Raw genomic sequence first — 26,558 nt, forward strand, 5'->3', positions numbered from 1 at the left:
AGCGCGTGTGGTTATTGCGGCTGCTGCCGTGACTGGAGGGAGAGGGCTGAGGGCACTGGCCGGGCCCCGTGTGGGTGGTGGGTGCAGGACGAGCCTGGCCGTCTCAGGAGGCGGGATAAGGGTGGAAATAAGGAATCCAGACGAAACAAGTAAAGAAGTGGCGAGGAGAATTGCCAGCCCCTGAGAACCTCCTGAGAGTTGGGGGGAGGCGCCAGGGTCCCCATCCTGGGGGGAGCACCCTTCTCCTTAGAGGGGAATGGAGAGGGGTCCCAGGAAGGCAGGAGGCTCAGGGACACCCAGGCGTCCAGGCAGAAGTGGCCGAGGCAGCGTTCCCTCCTCCTCCGTCTGGAGCCCCCGGGGCCTCCGAGACTGGGGGTCCTCCACCTCGAGCCTCGGGGATCCCTTCCCCGCTCGCCAGCCCCCCCGGGGGCTCAGGGCTGGCCCCCGCCTCACCCAGCCCACGCGCCCTGAATGCCTTCCTCCCCCAGCCCCGGGTCCCGGCGTCCCCGCTGCCACCGGGTGGATGGAGCAACGCCAGCAGGCGGGCGAGCATCTTCCAGCGCCTGCCAACCGCCATTCATCCACGTCCCCTCACGTTCCTCCCGCACGCGCCGCCTCGTCATTTCGCAGCGGACACCGTGACCCTGCCTTTGAACTTGTCATGCTGCGGCGCAGAACCCGAGTCACCCTGAGAGCACAGCACGGCTCACCTCCCCCTCACCTTTGTCCCAGAAGCCGGGCCTGGTGCTCAGACTGAAACTGAAATAGCAGCGATGGTGCTGGCTTCCAGCGCCTTCCAGTGACTGCTTTGCACGCAGAGCTTCCAGGCAGGGGCCGCTCCTCCCCGTTTCCTAGGGGAGGGAAATGAGGCCGGGGGGGCTGGGGACTTGCCTGTAGTGCAGGAGCCCGGCCATCCTGGGATGGTGCAGCTATGGAGATAGGCGAGGTCACGCAGGACTCCTGGTCTCCTTTGGGAATTCTTCCCGTGAAAAGCCTCTGCTTTGCAGTGGGCATGTTTGCTTGCCAAAAGCCTTTTCTTTGCGCAGCTCTGCCACCCAACCCCGTAGAAACTATGCTACGTGCCTGAGGGACTCAGCCTGCTCCCTTCCAGGCTCCACATTGTGGCTAAAGCCTGACGGTCACAGAGCACCCCAAGCCATTGTTATCGGTTCAGGGATAGCACAGGACCCAAGCCAGGCCCTGCCCGGGCGTCTCCATGAAGCCTCGGTGTGGACCCCTGGCCCGGGGCCGCCTCCGTGAATGGCGAGGGGCAGGATGCCCATGTCAGCCCTGCCTGGGCCACCTCGAGCATGCCTGCCTGTCTCCTCTGCCCCCAGGGCACCCACCCACTTCCTCCCCACCAGTGAGTGGGCAGGGCCTGCTGACATTAGGCATTTCCTGGGCCTGCCTGGCAGAAATATGTGAATGATTAAAGAATGGACGTAGGTCAAAGCAAGGACATCACTTCTCACTAAGTGGTGCTCGGACCAAGGTTTATGATTGAGTTTATGAAGAGATTTATTTTTTAAGATTTATTTTCTATTTCTCTCCCCTTCTCCTTCCCCGCCTCGCCCCCCCTGGTTGTCTGCTCCATGTCCATTTGCTGTATGTGCTTCTGTATGCTTGCATTCTTGTCATTGGCATCAGGAATCTTTTTGTTGCATCATCTTGCTATGTCAGCCCTCCGTGTGCATGGCGCAACTCCTGGGCAGGCTGCGCTTTTTTCACATGGTGTGGCTCTCCTTACGGGGCACATTCCTTGTGTGTGGGGATCCCCTATGCTGGGGACACCCGTGTGACATGGCACTCCTTGCACACATCAGCACTGCATGTGGACCAGCTCATCACACGGGTCAGGAGGCCCTGGGTTTGAACCCTGGATCCCCCATGTGCTAGGCAGATGCTCTTGTCAGTTGAGCCAAATCTTCCCATGAACAGATTTATTTATTTCCCCTACCCCCCTCCCGCCCCAGTTGTCTGTTCTCTGTGTCTATTTGTGTTCTTCTTTGTCCCCTTGTTGTCAGCGGCATGGGAATCTGTGCTTCTTTTTGTTGCATCATCTTGCTGTGTCAGCTCTCCGTGTGTGTGGCGCCATTCCTGGGCAGGCTGTACTTTCTTTCGCGCTGGGTGGCTCTCCTTACGGGGCACACTCCTTGTGCATGGGGCTCCCCTATGCGGGGACACCCGTGTGGCATAGCACTCCTTGCACGCATCAGCACTGCGCACACAGGTCAAGGAGGCCCAGGGTTTGAACCGCGGACCTCCCATGTGGTAGACAGACGCCCTAACCACTGGGCCAAGTCCGCTTCCACCCATGAACAGATTTAAATGAAATGGACTTGATACCTCTAGAGGAATCAGAAAATATAAACAATTAAATTAGTTGGTGTTTTATTGTTAATTAATGCTGAAGCATATTTCTTTAATAATGTTCACTTTAGCACCTTGACGAAAAACTCAACCTTCTGCTAAACCCTCCTGGCCTTTTATTTTTTTATAAATTCAAAATATACGCAAAGACAAGAGAAACCTTTTTAATTATGTGTAATTTTATAATGCAGATTATTAACTACAAATACAGACAACAATTAAAAGGAAAACTTAGTCCCTTCCTGCCATGAGTAGGGAGTTAGGATGTCAACTCAACAGTAAAATCGAAAGCATACTATAGACATCAGGATATACGAAATGAGAATTTCTTTAAATTTGGACATCTTGTGAAGTTATATACATATGCCAACAATGCAAACAATGTTCAAAAATCTACTAACTAAAAATCACCTTCAGAGCCACAATAGAAAATCAGTCTAATTCCTTTACATCCAGAACCCAACTTAGTACCCAAAATGTTTCACTGGACATGGTTCCAGATGACTGAATTATTTTAAAACTGCAAAACATCTTCATAAGATGAATATATCTGACCACAGATATTTAAAAGAATGGACCACTCGTTCTAAAGGTCATTCCAAAAGAGAAGTTTCAAACATTTTGCACATTCCAGGAAAAAGTAGCTGTGCAGCGTTGGTGGTATAGTGGTGAGCATAGCTGCCTTCCTGGAAAAAGTGTCCAGGCTTCCATGGAAACTACTTTTGAGGGTAATGATGTTCTTTTGAATGCATAAATTCCAGTACTTTTAGAAAAAATATCAAAGTGCTCTACAGTCACGCAGTCACCATCAAAGATAGGAGGGCCTCTAGATTGTCAGTCAGAGATCACCAGCTCAGACTGCCAGGCAGTTGCTATGCACTCTCCCCAACCTTCTTTTCTTGAAAACCTTGTGGCAGAAAGAATGCACAAGGTCACTGGCAAGATTCAGAGTAATGTGTGGCAGATGGGTTTCGTAGCTGAAGTTTGAGTAGTTTTCGAGCTGGTGAACGATCTAATTGTTGCAAGCTTCTCTTCCCTGCAGACAAAAGGAGCCAAAAAATAAATTTCAATTAATTCATATAAAATTTATTGAAAACTTATTGTGTGGACACTGTGCCAAACACTGAAGGACATTACAATGACAAACAAGAGAGTTTGTGTCCTTGACAAGGTGGCAGTCTGGGAGGAAAGTCAGTCACAACAACAATACGATAAATAAGAAAATGAAGGTATGTATGGCAAATAATTTAGAGCTGGAGTTGGTCAGGAAAAGCTACAGGGAGGTAATGGCAATGTCCTTTCAGTTGATTCTTGAAGAATGAAAAGGGAAAAGGCAATGGGTATTTTTTAAGTCTTGGATTTAGCAAAACAACACAGTTCATGGGGATTTAATTCTCAGTTTACTATGGTTTTGTAGAATTTACATCTGGAAATTTCTCATTAACTCTGAGTACGCACAACTTATTAGTTATTGTCAGGGGGAAAAATATCACTTGATATAGGCCTCATCTTCTGGGACCACATGCTTTGAAGGGCACTTTGTATCAGAAGGATTGGCTATCAGATATAAAACAAACCAATGCTCTGATCCTTTCAAGAGGCATGCTTACCAAGCTGTACTGACACTTTTTGAAGGCATTGGGTACTTTCATCCATAAAGGCATGCAACTGCTTCATTGATCCTTGTAGTTCATCCATCTACAGACAAAAGACAAGTCATACATTTTAAGGGCCCATTGGCTTTTTTATGTTCCTCAATTATTCCAGGCAAGCTCCTGCTAAGCAACTTTGCATTTTGGGTGTTCTTTCATTCTAGAATGCTTATGTTGGGCATTTTTTGTTTGCTCCTGGAGATCTAAATTCCATTCTTCTCCACCTTGCTCTATGACCCAAGGAGCAATGAGATCTCTGGCTTCTGGTTGGTTTTGGTCAAGAAGGAGCCCAAGGAAGTGGATGTGGCTCAAGCAACCGGGTCCCCATCTACCATATAGGAGGTCCAGGGCTCGATTCCCAGGCATCTTGGCGATGGCAAGCTGGCCCACGCCGAGTACTGGTCCATGCAAAGTGCCGACCCACATGGAAAGCTGGCGCAGCAAGATGACGGAACAAAAAGAGACAGAGAAGAGAAAAAAAGAGACACAGCAGACCAGGGAGCTGAGGTGGTGCAAGAGATTGAGTACTTTTCTCCCACTCCACAAGGTCCCAGGATGGGTTCCCGGTGCCACCTAAAGAGAAGACAGGCAGACACAGAAGAACACAGGGAATGGACACAGAAAGCAGATAGCGAGAACAAAAACAATGGGGGTGGGGGGATAAATAGATAAATCTTTAAAAAAAGGAGGAGCCCAAGCGGGAGGGAGCTGAACAAGGTCAGGATAGTTACTACTCAGGCTTGGTCCAGGAAGGATTAGGTGTATCCCTCACCTGAAGGTCATGGCTCACTCAAATCAGCAAAGTAACTGTCCTCCTCTCCTTCCCTAAGGCCTAGGGGCAGTAACAGCTCAGTTGCCTTTGTGCCCCAGGTTCCTTTACCAACCTTAAAACCACACCGTTGTACATAATCTTTTGTAAATAAACTTGTCAGGAATTATCCTATTTCAAGTGTCATCCAGTTCTATTCTCCCACATGTCCACATGGCTCACTCCCCTCATTGCTCCAAGTCTCAATGTCACCTTTGAGAGATCTTCAATACCTCTCTATATAAAATAGCAATCTTCCACTCTGTCTGTACTCTCTAACTCCCTCACCCTGCTTTATTAGCACCCATTGCCATACATATTTACTTGTTTATTTTTCCATTCTCTCTCTAGTTTTCCCCAAACACATCTGAATATACCTATCTCATTATACTACATATATTCTCTAGGATTTTTAAATTTTCAAGGATGATAAGGTAGCAAAACTGGATAACTCATATAAATATAAGCCAACTCACCACCAACTCCATACAATCAAAGACCTTGTCCTGGTTCTGTATCATTTTCTGGTAATCAGGTTTTGTGTTAAGAAGTTCACTCTGGGAAGAACCAAGATATGTCATACGTTCCATTTCAAATTCAGTAATTTTGGTTTCAGATGACTGTCTGAAAACAAAAGAAAACAAAAGATTACCTTCGGGAAGCGGCTGTGGCTAAATCAGTTGGGCTCCCGTCTACCATATGGGAGGCCCTGGGTTCGCATCCCGGGGCCTCCTTGTGAAGGCAAGCTCGCCCACAAGCTGCAGAGAGCTGCCCAGCCTGCAGGCACCATGGAGCGCGGAGCGCCATCCAACCCACAAGCACCGCAGACAGCCAACTCAGCAAGGTGATACAACAAAAAAGGAAACAAGCAAAAAAAAAAAAAAAAAACAACCACAGAAGAGTGCACAGCGACACAGTGAATGGACACAGAACAGAGAACAGACAGCAAGCAAGCCGCAAGGGGGGAGGGGAAATAAATTTTAAAAATGCAGACACTGAAGAACGTACAGCAAATGGAGAGAGAGAGTAGATAACACGCAAAAAGCCACGGGGCGGGGGGGGATGATAAAAAAAAAAAGATCACCTTGGAAAAAACCTCCTATAAGGATCTATTATTTGAACCAATATTCTTCCACCCTACTCTAGGTATAGGCTTTCTTTAACCAAAATTTCTGAAATGACTGTTCAGTATTTTAACAAAAGATTGTGAAATGATAGTCTAGTGTTAATCTTTTTATATCACTGAACTCCAGAAAATCCCTGGAAGCTTCAGCTCACTGACTCTACCTAACAGATCCATATAAGGCCTACACTGGGGCAGAGGGAAGTCAAGCCTTGTTATCCTGAAGTCAATGTCTATAATCTTTTACCAAAAAAAAGCTATCTCGATTCAATTATCTAAAATAATTATCTAAAATAATTGAATAGGATGAAGTTCATGAAAACTAATGATAATCCGGATCCTTTAATAACAACTACAATAACTAGGTACTTACTATGTGTTAAAACACTGCTAAACTTTTTGTTAATTATCTCATTTAACATTTATAATAACCCAGTGAGGTAGGTACTGATATTATCCCCATTTGCTCAAAGTCACAGAACTAAGGAGTAGTTAAGATTTGAATGGAGACAATCTGTTTCCAGAAGCATCCCTCTTAACCAATAAGCTATGCACATCAGAAGTTACATTATAATCTTCATAAATAGAATATACACAGAATAAATAAAGTAACTGGCAACTCTCAATGACTGCATTAGAGAAGTTTGTTGTTGTTTTTTTTTTAGATTTTATTATTTATTTAATTCCCCCCCTCCCCCGGGAGTCTGTTCTCTGTGTCTATTTGCTGCGTCTTGTTTCTTTGTCCGCTTCTGTTGTCATCAGTGACATGGGAAGTGTGGGCGGCGCCATTCCTTGGCAGGCTGCTCCCTCCTTCGCGCTGGGCGGCTCTCCTTATGGGTGCACTCCTTGCGCGTGGGGCTCCCCTACATGGGGGACACCCCTGCGTGGCACGGCACTCCTTGCGCGCATCAGCACTGCGCATGGGCCAGCTCCACATGGATCAAGGAGGCCCAGTGCTTGAACCTCGGACCTCCCATGTGGTAGACAGACGCCCTAACCACTGGGCCAAAGTCCGTTTCCCTTTTTTTTTTTTAAATATCTTATATCTATCTATCTATCTATCTATCTATCTATCTATCTATCATCTATCTATCTATCTATCTATCTATCTATCTATCTATCTATCTATCTATCTATCTATCTATCTATCTATCTATCTCCCCTTTTCCCCCACCCTGGTTGTCTGTTCTCTGTGTCTATTTGCTGCATCTTCTTTGTCTGCTTCTGTTGTTGTCAGCGGCACGGGAATCTGTGTTTCTTTTGGTTGTGTCACCTTGTTGTGTCAGCACCATTTTGAGGCAGGCTGCACTTTCTTTTGCACTGGGCGGCTCTCCTTATGGGGCGCACTCCTTGTGCATGGGGCTCCCCTACACGGGGGACACCCCTGCGTGGCAGGGCACTCCTTGCGCACATCAGCACTGCGCATGGGCCGGCTCCACACAGGTCAAGGAGGCCCGGGGTTTGAACAGCAGACCTCCCATGTGGAAGGTGGATGCCCTAACCACTGGGCCAAGTCCACCACTGAATCTGTTTCTTTTTGTTGCGTCATCTTGTTGTGTCAGCTCTCCATGTGTGCGGCGCCATTCTTGGGCAGGCTGTACTTTCTTTTGCACTGGGCGGCTCTCCTTACAGGGTGCACTCCTTGTGCATGGGACTTTCCTACGTGGAGGACACCCGTGTGGCAGGGCACTCCTTGCGCGCATCAGCACTGCGCATGGGCCAGCTCCACACCAGTCAGTGAGGCCCGGGGTTTGAACTGCGAACCTCCCATGTGGTAGGCAGACGCCCTATCCACTGGGCCAAGTCTGCTTCCCATAATATACACTTTCTAGAAGTTGGTTTGATTGGCCTGTGAGAAAGGACTCAACATTCAATTTGTGATAACAGAACTGAAATCAATTCAAATCAAACTCCACAAGATAAAAAAACAGCTTCCTATTTCTAATTCATAAATCTAACCTGGATATCTCTTCAGCCTCCTTCTGGTAATGCATTAAGAGCTGTTCCCAAGTGTGACGTTCTAAAGAAAATCTGCAGAATTGGGGAAAAAAAAGTCATAGGTAATTTTGATCATCTCACTCTGATGATATAAGAATTGAATTAAAAGGTTACTAAAAAACTAGAAACCTCCAATGACTCAGAATATATTAACATATTTAACAGACTCAAACTTGAGTACTCAATGTAATTAATATCCTTATTCCTTAGACACAATTTTATGAAATTAGCCATCAGAATAGCCCATAAAATTCCAATTGCAGCCTTCCAATACTGATATACACCACACTCTGAACAAATACTTTTCTATTTATTTTACCCAGGTTTAGTTATTATCCCTGGAGAGAGAAGAACTTACCTTTCCAACAAAGGTTCTCATGCTTTTACTTACTTTGTTATGTATTCCTTCATCTCAGCCACTGATGTTTCCAGACACAAATCTGATGTTTTTCTGGAATAGAGATAGGATTATGAGATTAATATAAAACTTAAGAAGCACTTGGTTTTTAAAAAATTTTTTTTAAATTTTTACCCATTCACACCTCTCCCTAACCCCTACCATCATACTGTGTATGGCTGACTTCTCTTGTCTCTTGATCTTATTCTCTATAACTGAGCCAAATGGCATTCTGTTAGTTTATACAGAGTGCCACCTTTTCCCCTTCCACAAGATTTTCAGAAATGAAGCTTCCTCAATTTAGAATGTGATCTGTTTGTCTGTTTTTAGGAGGTACCAGGGATTAAACCCAAGATCTTGTGTGTGCAAAGCGGAAGCTCAACCACTGAACTATACCTGCTCCACAGCACTTGTTTTTAATCATATAATACATTAAATTATTTTAATGACATGGGAAACTGTTCAAAATTTATACTTCAACAAATACTTATTTCTGGACTCCTCATTTTTGTACTGAGTAATAGCTTTGTAAGTGTTCTCTTTATCTTCTATTTCTTCCATCACATCCCATTCATGTCATGACCAGATTAACCTTCCTTAAAATATCATTCACTTTTTCCTTGTTTAAAAACACCATGACATTGACATCATCAACATGGCAATGTAAGACATCACCTGGAAAAGTATTCCATCAGAATCAACCGATAAAAGGACAAATCCAACTTGCTTAGATCTCTAGAGAATGATACTGACTGGAGAAGAACTTGAAAAACACTGAATTAAAGAGCAGGTAGGGGGAAAGGGATGTGGCTCAAGCAGTTGGGCTCCTGTTTACCATAGAGGAGGTCCAGGATTTGATGCCTGGGGCCTCCCGGTGAAGGCAAGCTGGCCCGTGCACTGAGCTGGCCCACGCGGAATGCCGGCCCACACGAGTGCCGCCCCGCACAGGAACGTCACCCTGTGCAGGAGTGCTGGCTGATGTGGAGAGCTGGCGCAGCAAGATGATGCAACAAGAGACATAGAGGAGAGACATAAGAAGACTTAGCAGAACAGGGAGCTGAGGTGGCACAAGAGAGCGATCACCTCTCTCCCACTCTGGAAGGTCCCAGGATTGGTTCCCGGAGCCACGTGATGAGAATATAAGCAGACACAGAAAGAACACACAGAGAATGGACACAGAGAGCAAACAACATGGGGGGAGGGAATGAGGAAATAAATAGACAAATCTTTTTAAATAAATAAATAAAGAGCAGGTAGGAGGGAAGCAGATGTGGCTCAAGTGATCGGGCTCCTGCCTACCACATGGGAGGTCCTGGCTTCAATTTGCAAGGCCTGGCCAACACCAAGGAGATCTGAAGGGTCACCCTGCAGAGAGCTGGCGCAGCAAGGTAACACAACAAAAGGAGATGCAGAGGAGAGGAGTGAGAAATGCAACAGACCAGGGAGCTGAGGATTGGTTCCTGGTACCTCCTAAAGAGAAGACTAGAAGAGACAAAAGAACATGCAGCAAATGGACACAGAGCAGACAGCAAGTGCAGGTGGCAAGGGGGCAGGGGGAATAAACAAAATAAATCTTTTAAAAAAAAGAGCAGGTAGGACATTTTCTTCCCAGAGCCCTCAGTCTGGACCCCAAACCCTCAGTCAGTCCTGACCCAGGGCCTCCTGTCACAGAAGTGAGTCAGACTCCTACAGATACCCAGGCACAGAGAACCAAGTCCCCAAAGTCCCAGAGACCAAAAGTCACTGAGGAGTGCCGTATGCAAAAGGGTCCCTGGGTTGGGAACAGATAGCTCAGGGGTTGAGGGCCTGCCTCCCATGTACGAGGTACTAGGTTCAATCCCTGGTACCTCCTTTGGAGTGGAATAGAATAAAATAAAATAAAATAAAATAAATAAAATAGGGGGAGGGAGCCCAGGTTAAAAAAAAAGAAAGAGAGCGCAAGACCACAGCAGAACTATTGGCAAGAGGTATACTCATTCAATCCAGTAGCTGTTTGCTGGACAACCTAAATTCAAAACTGCATTGAGGGAAGCAGATGTGGCTTAAGTGATAAAGCCTCCACCTACCATATGGGAGAACCCGGGTTCGATCCCTGGTGCTTCCTGGTGTAACAGAAGAGAAAGTGTGCCTGTGCAGCAAGCCAGTGCCCCTGTGGTGAGCCGAGTGCCCGTGCAGTGAGCCAAGTGCCACATGGTGAGCTGAGCACCCACGCGAGTGTCCGCGTGGCGAGCAAAATGTGCCCATGTGGTGAGGCGAGTGCTCGTGAGTGCCCTTGTGGCAAGCTGAGTGCCCATGAGTGTCCACGCAGTGACCCAGTGCCCATGTGGTGAGCCAGTGCCCACGCAGCAAGCCGATCGATCGCCTGTGCAAGTGAGTCACACAGCAAGATGAGGACACAACAAAAGAGAGACGAAGGAGAGAGTCAAGGTGAAGCGCAGCAGAGACCAGGAACTGAGGTGGCACAATTCACAGGGAACCCCTCTCCACATCAGAGGTCTCCAGGATTGAAACCTAGAGGAGAAAGACGAGAAGACAAAAACAGAAATAGATACAGAAGATCACATGGCAAACGGACACGGACAGCAAAAACAACGGGGGGAGGGGGGGACGGGGACAAGGAGGGGAAGAATAAAACAAAAACAAATGAAAAAACCTGAATTGACCCACCTTTCTGGATGGACCCCATTTAGGCCCCAGGGTGGGAGGGAAAACACTAATGGGGAAGAAACTGGAGGCAGAAAAAACGCACAGGGGATAAAAAAGGGAGGAGGAGGACTGAACTGCCTTTTGTTTGTAACTTACCCATAAAAGGTTTATACAGAAAATTAGGACTTCATTCCTCCATGTTTTCTTCCCTTATCTTACTGTCATTGTTCTGAAACCTTATTTGAGAAAACTGATCAAGTAACATAGTTGCTCGTGGCTTACTCTGGATATATCTAAGACCTTCTGCACATCTCAACTTAGATGGAGTTGGTCAAATGAGGGAACACAGGGGCTATGCCTTTATTTTTAGGTAGTTTTCTTTAAGAACTGTCAGCATATTATTGAAGTGTGAAGTTGTAACTTGGATAGTCAACAATATGTACTTAAAGTTGTACTACTGCAAAATGGGTATAATATCCAGGTACTCATATACTCTATTTTTTTTTTTTTTTACTGCTGGTGATATAACAGAAACATTTTCTTTTATTGTTACTCGCTTTTTCAAACTTTTTTTAACCACTTAAAGAAAACCTGTTACAATTTGCCTCAAATCCATTCTAAGCTTTATATCTGTTTTCCAATAATAAAAAAAAAAACAAGCCATATTAAGAAACAAGAAGATATGACCCAGTCAAGGAAACAAATGAAAACTTCAGAGACACAGAATTGGAATCGACTAATCAAAGAAGTTAAACAAATTTTCTAAACCAATTCTAGAAGATGAAGGAAAATATGGGTATAGATTTAAAGGATATTAAGAAGACAATAATGTGTGAGCATAAAGAAAATTCAAAAGTTTAAAAAGAAACATAACAGGGAAGCAGATGTGGTTCAAGTGATAGGGCTTCCAACTACCACATGGGAGGACCCAGGTTCGATCCCTGGGGCATCCTGGTGAAAAAGAAGAAGAAAACCATGCCTGAGTGGTGAGCCAGTGCCCACATGGTAAGCCAAGAGCCCATGTGGGTGCCCGCACAGCGAGCGAGTGCCCATGTAGTGGTCCAGGTGCCCACAACTGCTGTGTGGCAAGTCAAGTGTCTACATGGTGAGCTGAGTGCCTCTGCAGCAGCCGAGTGCCCACATGAGTGCCCATGTGGCGAGCTGAGTGCCCATATAAATGTCCACATGGTGAACCAGTACCCGCGCAGCAAGCCAAAGACCCACACACCAAGTGCCCACACACCAAACCGAGTACTCACACGGTAAGCCAGTGCCCATGCAAATGAGTCATGCAGTGTAGCAGTATGATATAGTTATGAGTTCCAAAAATAGATATTGGATTATGTTTGTAATCTGGTCTGTACCTGGGCATGATTAAGCTATGATTAGGCCACATCTCCAGGGTGTTGAGAACCCACCTCTTGGTGGATGGGGACTCTCAGATAAAAGGCATGGCAAGGTACAGAGTTGAGGCATTTTGATGTTGGAATTTTGATTTGGAGTTTGATGCTGGAGTCTTGAGCTGGAGCCCCCGGAAGTAAGCACATAGAGGAAAGAGAAGCAAGCCCTGGGAAGAGAGAACCTGAGCCTGGAGAAGAACACAGAGGAATAGAGACAGCTCCTTAGACATGGCAGAAATCCCAGGGAGAGAGACAGAGCGGTTCACCTGATAGCCTACAGCTGATCTTGTGGAGAGAGGCAAAGCCTAGAGAGCCTCATAGTCTACAGCTGACCTTGTGGAGAAAACAGAGTACCGGAGCCCAGAGGAACCCAGGAAGCCTGAACCCTCACAGATGTCGGCAGCTATCTTGTTACAACACATGAAAATAGACTTTGGTGAGGGAAGTAATTTATTCTTCATGGCCTGGTAACTTAAGTGCCTACCCCACATAAATACCCTTTATGAAAGTCAACAGATTTCTGGTATTTTGCATCAGCACCCCTTTGGCTGACTAATACACACAGCAAAGGAGAGAGTCAAGTTGAAGCACAGCAGAACCAGGAACTGAGGGGGCACAATTGACAGAGAACCTCTCTTCACATCAGAGGTCCCCAGGATCGAATCCTGGTGAATCCTAGAGGAGAACGACAAGAAGAGAAAACAAAAAGAGAAATGGTACAGAAGATCACACAGGGAATGGACAGACAGCAAAAACAGCAGGGTGGAGGAGGAAGAGAGGAAGAAAAAAAACTACAATGAGGGGAAGCGGACTTGGTTCAATGGATAGGGCGTCCGCCTACCACATGGGAGGTCCGTGGTTCAAACCCGGGCCTCCTTGACCCTGTGTGGAGCTGGCCCATGCGCAGTGCTGATGCACGCAAGGAGTGCCCTGCCATGCAGGGGTGTCCCCTGTAGGGGAGCCCCACACACAAGAAGTGCGCCCCATAAGGAGAGCCGCCCAGCGCGAAAGAAAGTGTAGCCTGCCCAAGAATGGTGCCGCACACACGGAGAGCTGACACACACAAAAAAATACAGATTCCCGGTACTGCTGATAAGGATAGAAATGGTCACAGAAGAGCGCAGCAAGTGGACACAGAGAGCAGACAACGGGCAGGAGGAAAAATAAAAAACAAATCTTAAAAACAAAACAAAACACTACAATGAGGTATCATTTCACACCAATCAGAACAGCCACTATTAAAAAAACAGAGAAATACAAGTGACTGAGAGGATGTGGAGAGATAGGAACACTTATTCACTGTTGGTAGGAATGCAGAATGGTACAGCCACTTTGAAGGACTGTTTGGCAGTTCCTAAAGAAGATGAATATAGACTTTCCACATGACCCTGCAATATCTCTGCTGGGTATACACCCAGAATAATTGAGAGCAGTGACACAAATAGACATCCACACAATGATGTTCACAGTGGCATTATTCATGGTTGCCAAAGGTTGGAAACAACCCAGGTATCCATCAACTGATGAATGGGTGAACAAACCATGGTATAGTCATACTATGGAATATTATGCAGTTCTAAGCATTACTGAAGTTGTAAAGCATATGACAAGGGAAGCAGACTTGGCCCAATGGATAGGGCGTCCGTCTACCACATGGGAGGTCCACGGTTCAAACCCCGGCCCTCCTTGACCCGTGTGGAGCTGACCCATGTGCAGTGCTGATGCACACAAGGAGTGCCCTGCCATGCAGGGGTATCCCCTGTGTAGGGGAGCCTCATGCGCAAGGAGTGCACCCCATAAGGAGAGCTGCCCAGCACTAAAGAAAGTGCAGCCTGCCCAGGAGTGGCGCCACACACATGGAGAGCTGATGCAGCAAGATGATGCAACAAAAAGAGACAAAGATTCCTGGTGCCGCTGATAAGGATAAAGCAATCACAAAAGAACACAGTGAATGGACACAGAGAGCAGACAACTGGGGTGGGGGAAAGGGGAAAGAAATAAATAAAAAATAAATCTTTAAAAAAAATTAAAAAATAAAAGCAAAGCATATGACAACATGGATGAATCTAGAAGACATTATGTTGAGTAGAGCAAGCCAGACACAAAAGGATGAGTACTATATAATTGAGCTACTATGAACAAAATACACGTACCATATAAATGATTCCATTTATATTAAATGTAAATATAAATCAATTTATAAAGATGAAATTTGATTAGTGGCTATGTAGTGCTAGGGAAGGCATGTTAAGGGGTGCGGTGTTTTTCTTTTCACAGTCAAGAAATAATTCTAAAATTTTTTGTGATGATGAATGCGATTGTGATTATATAAAAGCCATTGATTATACACTTTAGATAGATCGTATGGTATGTGAATGTATCTCAATAAAACTGCTAAATAAATAAATAAATAAATAAATAAATAATTGTGTAAGAATAGCCAGAAATAGCAGCTATGTACAGCAGGGGAAACAGTGAGATTAAGAGGAGAAATATTTTGGTATTTTTTGTTCATTATTATTACTATTATAATTGAAATACTGAAAATGCTATAATTATGATTGAAGTGACGAATACACAACTATGTGATTATACCAGTTACCATTGATTGTAAACTTTGGAAGAACTGTATCCTTTATTAATATATACAAATAAAATGGATTTGTTTAAAAAAACAAGCAAACAAAACAAACCACCACAATGAGATACTATTTCACACCCACTAGAATGTCTACTACTATGAAAACAGAAAGTTACAAATGTTGGAGAGGATGGGAAAAATAAGAACACACATTCATTGCTGGTAGGAATATAAAATTGTACAGTTGCTGTAGCTGCTTTCCTCAGAAAGCTATGTATACAATTACTATATGACATAGCATTCCTGCTACTAGGCTTATACCCAGAATTGAAAGCAGGGACTGGAACAGATATTTGCACACTGATGTTTATAACAATATTATTTACAATTGTCAAAAGGTGGAAGCAACCCAAGTGTCCATCAACCCATGAATGGATAAACAAAATCTGGAATATATAATAGAATATTATTCTGCCTTAAAAAGGAATGGGTAGGGAAGCGGCTGTGGCTCAATCAGTTGGGCTCCAGTCTACAATATGGCAGGTCCTGGGTTTGCGTCCCGGGGCCTGCTTGTGAAGGCAGGCTCACCCGCACACCACGGAGAGCCAACTTAGAAAGATGACTCAAAAAAAGGGAAATGAGTTAAAAAAAAAAAAAAAGCATCTTTGACAGCCCTGGAGCAGTTATGTACCATGCCACTCAGGGGTGTCCCCCACATAGGGGAGACCCACGCGCAAGGACTGCGCCCTGTAAGTAGAGCCACCCAGCGTGAAAGAAAATGCAGCCTGCCCAAGAATGGTGCCGCACACACGGAGAGCTGACACAACGAGATGATGCAACAAGAAGAAACACAGATTCCCGGTGCCACTGATAAGGATAGAAGCAGTCACAGAAGAACACACAACGAATGGACACAGAGAGCAGACAACTGGGGGGGTGAGGGGGTAGGGGAGAGAAATAAATAAAAAATAAATCTTTAAAAAAAAAAAGAATGAAGGGGAGAGGATGTAGCTCAAGTGGTTGAGTGCTACCTCCTAAAAACAAACAAACAAAAGAATAAAACCAAATTTCATGGGGGAGCAGATAAAGTTCAGTGGTTGAGTGCACGTCCCATGTACAAGGTCCTGGGTTCAATCCATGGCACCTCCTAAAAAACAAAAGAAAACAAAAAGACAAACCAGACAAAATTTGTAGGGAACAGATGTAGCTCAAGTAGTTGAGTGCCTGCTTCCCATGTAGGAGGTCCCAGGTTCGATTTCCAGTACCTTCTAAAAAAACCAAATAAACAAACCAACTCTTGTTGGGAAGCTGATGTAGCTCATTGCTTGAGCACTTCTTCCCATGTACAAGGTCTCCTGGGTTCAATCCCCAATACCTCTTAAAAAAAAAAAAAGGAATGAAGGTCTGATTCATGTGACACCATGGATGAACCTTGAGGACATCATCTGGCATGAAATAAGCCATACACAAAAGGACATAATCTCACCAATGTAAAATAATTAGAATAAGCAAATCCATAGGGTAGAATCTAGAATATAGGTTACCCCAGGGTCTGGGGGCGGGTAGGGATTGGGGAGTTAATGCTTAAATTGTACAGAGTTTCGATCTGAGTTGATTGTACAGTTTTGTGATGGTAACACATTTTGAATATAAATAAAAACACTGAATTATATAATGTGAATGTGGTAAATGGGAAATTTTAGGCCATATCTGTTACTGGAATAAAAATTAAAAGAAAAAATAAACAAAACATTTTGACCTCTACTCTATCAGGTAACCTCTTTAACCTGGCACTTGAGGTTCTCTGTGTACTGGCTGCTCCCATCTACTATCTTTGACTCCTACTCTTACCCTTTATCAATTCTGACCCATATCATCCCATTCAGCTTGACCTTCAAACACCTGGCATTTTCAGTCACCACATTTCTCTTCACATCATTTTTCAGTTTCCTTTCTTCACACTAATCAAAACCTTCACATCTTTTAAGGCCCAACAATACTTTTTAATATGATCATCTTGTCTTCCCACTTAATTTTAAAGTATTGGTGAGGAGAGAAAACGTATTACTCACACTGATGGTTCAGCTCAGTTGGATAATTAATTCAGTAGGCACTGAAGATGTCAAAATATTACAAAAGTACTTAGTACTCTACCTAGCAAAATTAGCTGTGCCACCTTCCATGCTTTTCTGAGGTCTTTGACACACAGCCTCTACCACCTCTGATCGACACATATCTTGTGGCCAAACCTACTGCATTAAAAGAGATGTTATCTGGAGCAAAAATATTTTTCATTTCTTGACAGTAATGTCAATACTGAGGAGACCTGTAGAAATGCGTGATTTGTTATAGGGTGGGGAGGGGCTTGGAGGTGTTAGCATCACCCTTGTAGAGAACTACTAGTTTGAGGGTGGCACTTTAAAAATTATGCTAATATTCTTGTTTGCTAACACCAAAGAACATGAGTTTATCACCAATTTGCATGGCTAATAAAGATCTGAAGAATGCTTTTCTTTTTATCTTTCCATGGTTGGTTCCCCACTTCCTCAAAGTCACTATCGTATTTATTGACTTTTTAGATTATCACTATCTGAAATTATTTTCTATGTATTTGTTTGACTGTCTTTCCTACTCCTAGTAAAATGTAAGCTTTATGAGAGGAGGAACCTGTTTGACTTATTTATCACTATATCTCCAGTATTTAGAAGAGTCTGGTACATAGAAGATGCTGGATAAATATTTGTTGAATGAAAGAACAACTGTCTAATTTTAATGAAAAGTCTTAATTCAATTATAATTTAGTATAGAAAGGGAATTTCTCTTACTCTTTTGGACTTTCAAAGCATTTTTGGAGAGTTCCATCACTTTCCAGTCTATCTGTAAAATGTTTCAATTCTTCAGAAAGAGAAGAGACTAGAAAGAATAAAAATTACATGTTATAAAATAAAGCAAATATAAATTTTCACAGCAAGCTGCTGACAAGGATATAAAATACATAAGGTGTTATCAGCTCTAGAGTTCCCTATTACATTCTGACCTCTCACCCACCCAAGAAAGTAGTATAAATATGAAGAAATATTTAAACTTTTTTTTCTTTTGGGTAGATATGGATAAAATGGTAGACAACCCCTTTTTATAGCATTTATGACATTTATACTTAACTGGTAAGGAAACAGTTTAAAAAGTATATCTGCATCTGATATTTCATCTTTTCAAGAGATTTGAACCACTGGCACTGGCAGGGAGAACATATTACTTAAGTCACACATTAGGCAAGAGTATAATGAGAAATGTTGGAAGAAATCCAAGAGCTATGGGTTTAAGGTGAAAACAGATCGCAACTTAGAAAGGATATGTTAATTAGCCATCAAGCTAATCCTGGCATATCCACTCTAATTAAGATGATGGTGTAATTCTGAGATAAACTGACAGATAAGTCTGAATTTATGCATTTTCTGGGTCTTTTATGTGGGTAACTGAGTATTTCTGAACCTAGGTTAATATATACCTATACTGTTAAGAGAACAGCTACTTCCTAAAAGTTGAAAATTAATTCTGGGAAAGAATATTTGCAACTTATATCAGAGACAATTAACTAATTTCCTTAATATGAAGAGTTCCTACAAACCAAGTGGAAAGAGACTAACATATCCATTTTAAAAACATTAACAAAGGACACGAATAGGTAATACACAGAAAATAAAGTACAAATTGCTCCAAAAGTACAAATGGCTGAAAAAATGTTATCTTCTTTGAAAGAAAAAGGAACACAAATTAAATTTACCAAGTACCTTTTATCACCTATTAAATGGTAAAAAAATAAATTAAAAAAGTTTGATAAAACTATGTTGGTGAGAATGTGGGAAAACAGATACTAGCATATATGCTGGTAAGAGAAAAATTTATACAACTTCTGTAGAAGTCAATCTGTTCATTCCTATCATTTCATTTGATGTAGTTATTCAATTTTAGGAATATATCTTGTTTTTACTTGCAATATATACCAATAGGCTTGTGAAAAAAAATATTTATTACACTATTAGGTATAACAGCAAAAGACTAGAAACAACCCAAAAAGCCTATCAGTAAAGAACTGGTTAAATCAAATATGGTACATTTATATAATGGAATACTATATGGCTACTAAATATCAAGGCCACTTTATATAAATTGTTATGTTAAAAAAAAAAAGACAAGGTATAGAACAGTACTTAAGTTACTCATTTGATTAAAAAATGTAGGGAAACGGATTTGACCGTTTCACCTGATAGAGCATCCGCCTACCACATGGGAGGTCCAGGGTTCAAACCCAGAGCCTCCTGACCCATGTGGAGCTGGCCCATGTGCAGTGCTGATGTGCACAAGGAGTGCCGTGCCACACAGGGGTGTCCCCCACATAGTGAAGTCCCAGGCCAAGGAGTGAGCCCCGTAAGGAGAGCCGCCCCGCATGAAAAAAGTGCAGCCTGCCCAGGAATGGCGCCACACACACTGAGAGCTGATGCAGCAAGATGGTGCAACAAAAGAGATGCAGTTTCCCAGTGCCAATGACAAGAATACAAGCAGATACAGAAGAACACACAGCGAATGGACACAGAGAGCAGACAACTGGTGGGAGGGTAGAAGGGAAGGGGAGAGAAATAAAAATAAATCTTTAAATATATATATATGTGTGTGTGTATAAATGTTTGGAAATGCAATAAATATCTCTGCAAGGATACACAAGACTGGTAGCGGTGGTTAACTCTGGGGAGGAGCAGAGGATGGGATCAGATGGGCAGGGAAGCTTACTTTTCACATTTGTTTCTTCTGAAGTTATATCTTAAGTGTGTATTCTTATTTTCTTAAATGCAATTACAAAAAAAAGCAAAAAAAAGAAAAGGGAAACCAGTTTTGTGAGGTAACAGTTCCTGTAAACAGGGATCAGGGGAGGGAAGCTTTGGTTGACCTAGAGAGGGTCCAGCTCAGAATCAAAGTACACTTATCTATTTTTAGCAACTTACCTTTGGCTCTAAAACTTTCAAGACTGAAATCCTTAGTATCCTTTAAGAAAGGTTCTAGTTTCTGAACAGAGAACTAAATAAAAGAAAAGCATTTTCAGTACAGCAATCAAGATTTTCCAGGCCAGTCCTAAATTCATGGAATTTTATGATGCTTAATAAAAGTGAAAGTAAACATAATTTTTATACCTAAGACTTCATATAGTCAAATGCACAGATCAGTAAGAAATCCTTTGTTGGTCAGACTATACATTTTGATTTGGGTTCAAGAGAAATGTTATTCAGTTCGTACAAATGACTTCCTTATCTATATTGATATAAACTCCAATTAACCACATTATACATAACACAGCTTTTAAAAAGCTATTTAAATTGTAACATTTTGTGTGATCTATTTATCTTTTAAAAATGAATAAAAAACACATTAAAGAAAAAAAGCTATTTAACACAGTCAAATATTGACTTAGTCTACAGTCAGACCAAAAGTATCTATATTAACTTAGGTTTTGACCTCCACCCACTATAAATTCCCACAGTTTGCTTCCAGTGGGCAAAAGGTACAAGACTGGGGGAAATTGACCATTAGCAGCTCAGTTAGTAGCTACTGGGATTAAATCTGGCTTTTAAATAAACCCAATTAGAGAGAAACATCTCTTAATCTTAATCAGTGCATCACACAGTATTGATTTCTCTTTGGGAGGGGATGGGAGAGGAGAGGATGGGAGGGGAGAGGGAGAGGAGGGGATGGGAGGGGAGAGGAGGGGACGGGAAGGGAGAGGAGGGGACGGGGAGGGGAGGAGAGGGAAAGAATTTCCCACCTGAAAACTGGAAAGCAGGAGAGAACCAAGCCGTTTGCTTTCTGCTAAATTGACACTGATGGATCTGCTGAGCTCTAACATAAAATATAACATTAAGAAGCTGGATATTTATATAAAGTTAGTAAAGTAAGGAAACTGGAATATTTCCTCCCTCTTGATGCAGTCCAACTTAAGGCAAGAACACCCAAGCAGCCTTTTCTGGTTAAAGGGAAAATTCTTATTCAGTCATATCTAACTTTCTCCCAGATCACTAAGGGATGAAGGCTATCCATTTGTATATCCAAACTATGAAAAATGTCATAATAATCTTTCTATGTATTACATTAAAATCCTGACTTGTTAGACCAAGTAGACAGAAAAGAATTTAACATTTTAAAAATGATTCACATTTACCACTGGAAGAAAGGAGGTGGGAATACCTGAGCATTTTTATATGTCAGGCAATGTTATATGCTTTAAATATGTTTGTTAAGAGTCCTCTTATAAACCCTGTGAGCTAAGTATTATTAGCTCCATTTTACAATGAGGAAACTAAAACTCAGAGGGAGATGATTTGTCTGAGGTCAGAGATTCATGGAGCCATAATTCAAACCTAGGTCTGTCACCGAAACCTGTGCCTTCCCCCTTAATATCATGCTGCCTCTCTATAATGGTCTAATAATAACATTAATAGCTAGCACTTGTTGAACACTTGCTATATAAAAGGGATTTTATTAAGTGCTTTATATACATCTCATTAACCTTGAGGAAAGTATTCCTATTAATTCATTTTACAGATGATGAAACTGAGGAACAAAGCCTAGGTAACAGTTAACTTGCCCAGAGTCACAGTTATTAGCCTGAATAGGATGGCCTCTATATTATCTTACATAATTATGTCATTGAATCCTCAAATAACTAAGAGGTAGATACTATTTTTTCATTATCTCCATTTAGAAACATGAATTATACAGCAAAATTTGCTCTGAGAATTATATGTCTTTTTGTCCTCCAGCCTAAGCTGTTCACAGTTCTTACTTCCTACCTCAATTCTCATTGCTATTAATCAAGAGAAACAGGATATTTTCTTCCTAAAACCAAAAAAACCTGGCCAATGGCCAGGAATAATCAGGAGATAACCAATGTTATTACTAAATTTTAAGTCCATATGATCTGGGATAGGGATGAAGGTAGGGGTAAGCTTAGGAGAACTGCTGTTTTCTTGGCACACCCATGGAGTAAAGTGTATGGGTACTGTGGCCAGAATTTCCTCACATAAGGGGCCATTTTCCTCCAGATTTACTTTAGACTTCTGGCCACCTGAAAGTGAGGCAATACTTTAAAATAATCATAATAGCTAACAACTGAGGGCTCATTATGTGCCAAGTATTGTATTATAGATCAACTCATTTAATCCTCATACCCTGAAACCCTGAAAGATAAGTATTCTTATCATCCCAGGTGTAAACCTCATTTCTAACAATGAAGACCTTAAGGCAAAGGAGGTTAAGTAACCTGCTCAAGGTCACATAGGTTTAAGTTTTTCCTGAAATGTGCTAGATTTACACATTATATCCTGTACTCGATGCTTACAGAGGTAGTTTAATTATAGTAAATTCACACAAAATCATATAAATTTCACTCAAATATAACTGCCTTAAAAACTAGGCTAAAACAAACAAACAAAAAAACTACGTTTTCACTCTACATATTTTATGTACATCTTCCCTCTGATATATTTTCAGGTATATAGTCTAAAATAAGAAATCGATTCATTCACCTTCTGTTCCACTTTAGGATATTAGGCAGAAAGACTCACAGGAAGGAATCTTTAGTGCCTCTGATCCTAGCAGAGGTATTAAATAATTGTATTCATGGTACAGATTACAATGGGCATAATAATGTTATCTAATATGAATAATACTGAATACTTACTAGGTGTTTTACATCAGTATTTATAATCTTAGAATATTCCCACAAGGTAGGTAGTATTTTCTCCATTATAGATGAACTATCTCCATTACAGATGAAGAAACTGAAGCTCAAAGAGGTGAAGTGATTTGCTCAAAGTCACATAGCTAATAAGTAGAAAAGTCAAGTCTATTCTACTATGCTCTTTCCACCATACCTCACTGCCTCTTATCTGAGCTGGAACTTCACCGTCTATGTAGATAAGCACCCCACCTGTGATGCCCTGGTGAAAGGGAGGCAGTGATTTTCGCCGGTTCGTTTCTTTCATACTTGCTCGTCGCCAGGATTGCCTCCTGTCCTGATGATGTGCGGATTGTTCTTGTGGGGATAAATGAAGGGACCTGGACTGAAGTCCTTCCTGGTGACTGAGATCATGACTTCCTCCTCTTTTAGGGCTAGAGCCAAGGTTTCTTTCCTTTGAAACTCCTTGAGTCACGTCTAGGGAGGCAGATGAGTTAGTACACACTCCCACCTGGTGGGGATTTGATTCCAATTGAGGATCATGAGCCTTAGACATCACTGATTCATCATCTTCTAGGACTTGTCATAAAAAAGTTAAAATACAAAATCAAACCCACCACAACTAAGTTATCTGCACAAAACATGGAAAAAGAAAATGTATGCCCCAGTTCATGGAAACACTGAGGAAGCATCTCCATATATACATGAATTCCAAATCTACCAGGAGCCAGGAAATCATTTGGCTAAAGCTTAGAAGCCTGGACCCAAGTCAAGAGGTACTGAATTACACGACAATACTCACCTTCTGCAGTCTCTGATCTAGACACTGAAGTCATCCTGGATGAAGAGCCCTGAAAACAGAAAAGTCGGGGTAATCTGTTCTCCCCATTTCAGCCCTTGTCTCACTGGGACTTTAACACCCCAGAATAGGCCATGAGCTTTCGAGCCTCTCTGAACTTCCCTCTCCACCAGCCATCTCTGCTCTACAAAATTCTACCTAATTGACAAGGCCCAAACCAATGCCTCTTCACACAAGAATATCAGCAGGGGTCATGTCCTCTTGTTCTGAATTTCTACAGAACTCACTGGTAGACAAACTTGTGTCTTTCTAAACACATACCCTACCTTGTTTCCTAATCCCCAATTTCCTAATTCAGGTGATGGCATTATGATCTACCTGGTCTTCCAAACAAGAAAAATTACCATCCTTTATTTCTGCTTATCCTTAACTCTCCAGATCCCAAAGTCCTTTCCATCTACCTCCAACAGTCTCTTAACCTCTTCTCCATTCCCACTGTTTCTAGTTTAGTTCATGTCTCACAACCCTCACCTCCACCCCATCTCCACCAACGTAAACTTCACACCTAGATTTCCTACAACCAGTTGTTGCTCCTCTCCAATCCATCCTTTACATAGCAGCAGAAATTCTTTCAAAGTGCATTCAATACTTTTCATAAGCTAGTCTCAACCTACGCATTCCTGCTCTCCTGCCACTCCCACCTCTGCCCACTACCTGCACCCTAAATTCCAGCCACACTGATACACCATTCCCTATATTTTTAAAAGATTTATTTTTTATTTATTTCTCTCCCTTTCCCCGCCCTCCCCCCGTCGTCTGCTCTGTGTCCATTCACTGCGTGTTCTTCTGTGTCCGCTTGCTACGTGACTTATTTGCATCATTATTCCGTTTCATCCTTTCCACAACTCTATAAGGTAATGCTATATATTATTTCCACTTTGCATATAGGGGAGCTGAGGTTCAGAAGGGCAAAAAGCCTGGTCCAAGCTTGTTTCGCAGCTAGTCTGGAGCAGAAGCGGGATTCAACTCAGGGCTGTGAACTCCCAGTTCTCAGCTCTGTCCCCAACCACTGTTCTGGATTCGAGACCGCCGGGTCTACAAACAAGCCCTAAAAGAGAGGCACGGCCCGCTCTCAAGATCCCTCTCGCCCGGGAGGGGCCCGCGGCAACCCCGGGGGCCCGCAGTCCCCGCAGTCTCCCGGCAGCGCGGGCGCGGGACGTAGCGGGTCTGCTGAGAGTAACTGGGACCGCGTCCGGGGAGAGGTCTGCGATTTCCTGACCTCAGAGAGACGTCCGTCCAGTCCGGAGCCTCCGTCTCTGCCACACAAACCCGCAGGTTACTCTCTACGCAGCCCCGGGCCACCCTTAGGCCTTCTCTTTGGCCGTAGCTCCGCCTCACTCGAACCGGTTTGCTGCACCGCCCGCCACTTGCGTCACCACCACCGCTTCGGAAACTCCCGCCAACCACGGGCGCGTGCGCGGTCGGCCACCTCCTGGGTCTGCGCGCGCGAGCTCAGCAGGCCTCCTCCAAAGCGCATGCGTAAACGTGGGGGGACCCGGTCTTACTAACGCGGATCTTCTTGTCTTTCCGGGTCTTGATATGGTCACGTCACCACTTCCTCTGCCAAACCCAGCCTAGGGAGTGTCTTCCCATGGCCCGCAGCAAAGTATTCTCCTTCAGCGCCCGAAGAGTTCCAGAGGCCGTCTGAAGTGGAGAAGCAGGCGTTCCTGATGCTCTGCCCCGTCAGGGGACCATGGAATGCCTCTCTTCATCTCCTTAACTTTGAAATTAGAATGGAACTCTGAGCTCAGTTTGATAGCAGGAAAATTGCTTATTAAAATGTCTTTATTTTAGCACCTCTGAACATTCTAATACACTAATTGAGCTGATTTTCTGTTAATCTAATTTGAGAAGTTTACTCTTTGCACTTAGTTCCCTGAAGGATATTAAGCAGACCTTCTCGGCTTTCTTTGCTTGCAGGAATAAGAAAATTTCTCAACGCAAAACCATACAATTGTATAAATCTGTAACTGCTAAGAGACACAAAGCTTGGTATCCTTGAGCGGTGGTTAAAAAAGGAGCCATGAGGTCTAGTCCCTGCTCAACTGTATCTAAACTGTGGTTTGTTAGCCGCTGAAATCGAGGACAAGTATGGTGTGCTTGAGATTACAGGACTAAGAAATTGCGCATACTCTCACAAGACCCCTAGCGTTCCCTGTTTTTCTTCTCTCCTACCCTTTTTCTTTGTCCATAAAAACCTTAACTCCCATTTTCACTTTGAACTGGTTTTGGGGAGATGCTCCCTGTTCCTTGCTTGTGCACTCACAATAAATCACCTAACTAAAAAAACGTGTTTATCCTTTGTAGCACAGATGGGGAGGGTCTATTAAAAATAGCTGTGTTTATGGTAACAAGTTTGCCTAAACCCTATCCCACTCCTGCAATAAGACTTTTTCTCCTGTGCCCCCCTTGTTTAAGATTTATCTATTTTTTTAAGGATTTATTTTTAATTTATTTTCCCCCCTCCCTGCCCCCCCTAGTTGTCTGCTGTGTCCATTCGCTGTGTGTTCTTCTGTGTCTGCTTGTATTCTTGTCAGCGGCACCAGGCATCTGTGTCTCTTTTTGTTGCATCATGTTGCTGCATCAGCTCTCCGTATGTGGCCCCACTCCTGAGCAGGCTGCACTTTTTTCGTGTGGGGTGGCTTTCTTTGTGGGGCGCACTCCTTGCGGGTGAGGTTTCCCTATGTGAGGGACAGTCCTGCATGGCACGGCACTCCTTACATGCATCAGCACTGCACATGGGCCAACTTCACCGCATAGGTCAGAAGGCCCTGGGTTTGAACCTTGGACCTCCCATGTATTAAGCGGATGCTCTGTCCATTGAGCCAAATCCGCTTCCCCTGTGGGCCCTTTAATATGTGGGAAAGTTCAAGAACTCTCATCACACTTTACACTCTCCCCAAACTGCTTGCAGCTCCAACCCACATAGTTTCTTACCTCTGTTCCATTGCTCAAGCCATTCTTTCTGCCTGGGAAGCCCTTCTTTGCTTTTATGTGG

The 26,558-nt window shown here is 43.3% G+C and overlaps 1 protein-coding gene across 4 annotated transcripts; it reads right to left on the reverse strand.

The window, feature by feature from the left end:
- Positions 1 to 2,518: 2,518 nt before the first annotated feature.
- On the reverse strand, positions 2,519 to 25,030 carry DSN1 (DSN1 component of MIS12 kinetochore complex). 4 transcript variants are annotated; one of them, XM_058287048.2, is made up of 11 exons: positions 24,780 to 25,030; positions 23,504 to 23,552; positions 22,954 to 23,178; positions 20,791 to 20,864; positions 19,976 to 20,048; positions 17,801 to 17,888; positions 8,343 to 8,402; positions 7,913 to 7,984; positions 5,307 to 5,454; positions 3,981 to 4,068; positions 2,519 to 3,406 (listed from the first exon to the last, which is right to left on the reverse strand). In XM_058287048.2, the coding sequence occupies exons 2-11, from the start codon at positions 23,535 to 23,537 to the stop codon at positions 3,303 to 3,305; spliced, it is 966 nt and encodes a 321-aa protein (XP_058143031.1). In that variant the 5' UTR covers positions 23,538 to 23,552; positions 24,780 to 25,030; the 3' UTR covers positions 2,519 to 3,302. The 4 variants fall into 4 exon arrangements, with proteins under 4 accessions (XP_058143031.1, XP_058143032.1, XP_058143029.1 ...); XM_058287049.2 differs by lacking the exon at positions 22,954 to 23,178; XM_058287046.2 differs by lacking the exons at positions 23,504 to 23,552; positions 24,780 to 25,030 and having other exon boundaries at positions 22,954 to 23,338.
- Between the last annotated feature and the right edge of the window lie 1,528 nt (positions 25,031 to 26,558).

This window comes from Dasypus novemcinctus, chromosome 24 (assembly GCF_030445035.2).
Source record: "Dasypus novemcinctus isolate mDasNov1 chromosome 24, mDasNov1.1.hap2, whole genome shotgun sequence".
Classification (NCBI taxonomy): domain Eukaryota; kingdom Metazoa; phylum Chordata; class Mammalia; order Cingulata; family Dasypodidae; genus Dasypus; species Dasypus novemcinctus.

Bases quoted from the DNA above. Each gene is read 5' to 3' on its own strand.
- DSN1 (XM_058287046.2), bottom strand. From the start codon at position 23,257: ATGTCTAAGGCTCATGATCCTCAATTGGAATCAAATCCCCACCAGGTG. The intron at 20,865-22,953 runs GTGGGGTGCTTA...ATTTTATGTTAG, and splicing joins CTTTCACCAGGGCATCACAG to AGCTCAGCAGATCCATCAGT. The intron at 20,049-20,790 runs GTGGGAAATTCT...TCTTTTATTTAG, and splicing joins TCCTGCTTTCCAGTTTTCAG to TTCTCTGTTCAGAAACTAGA.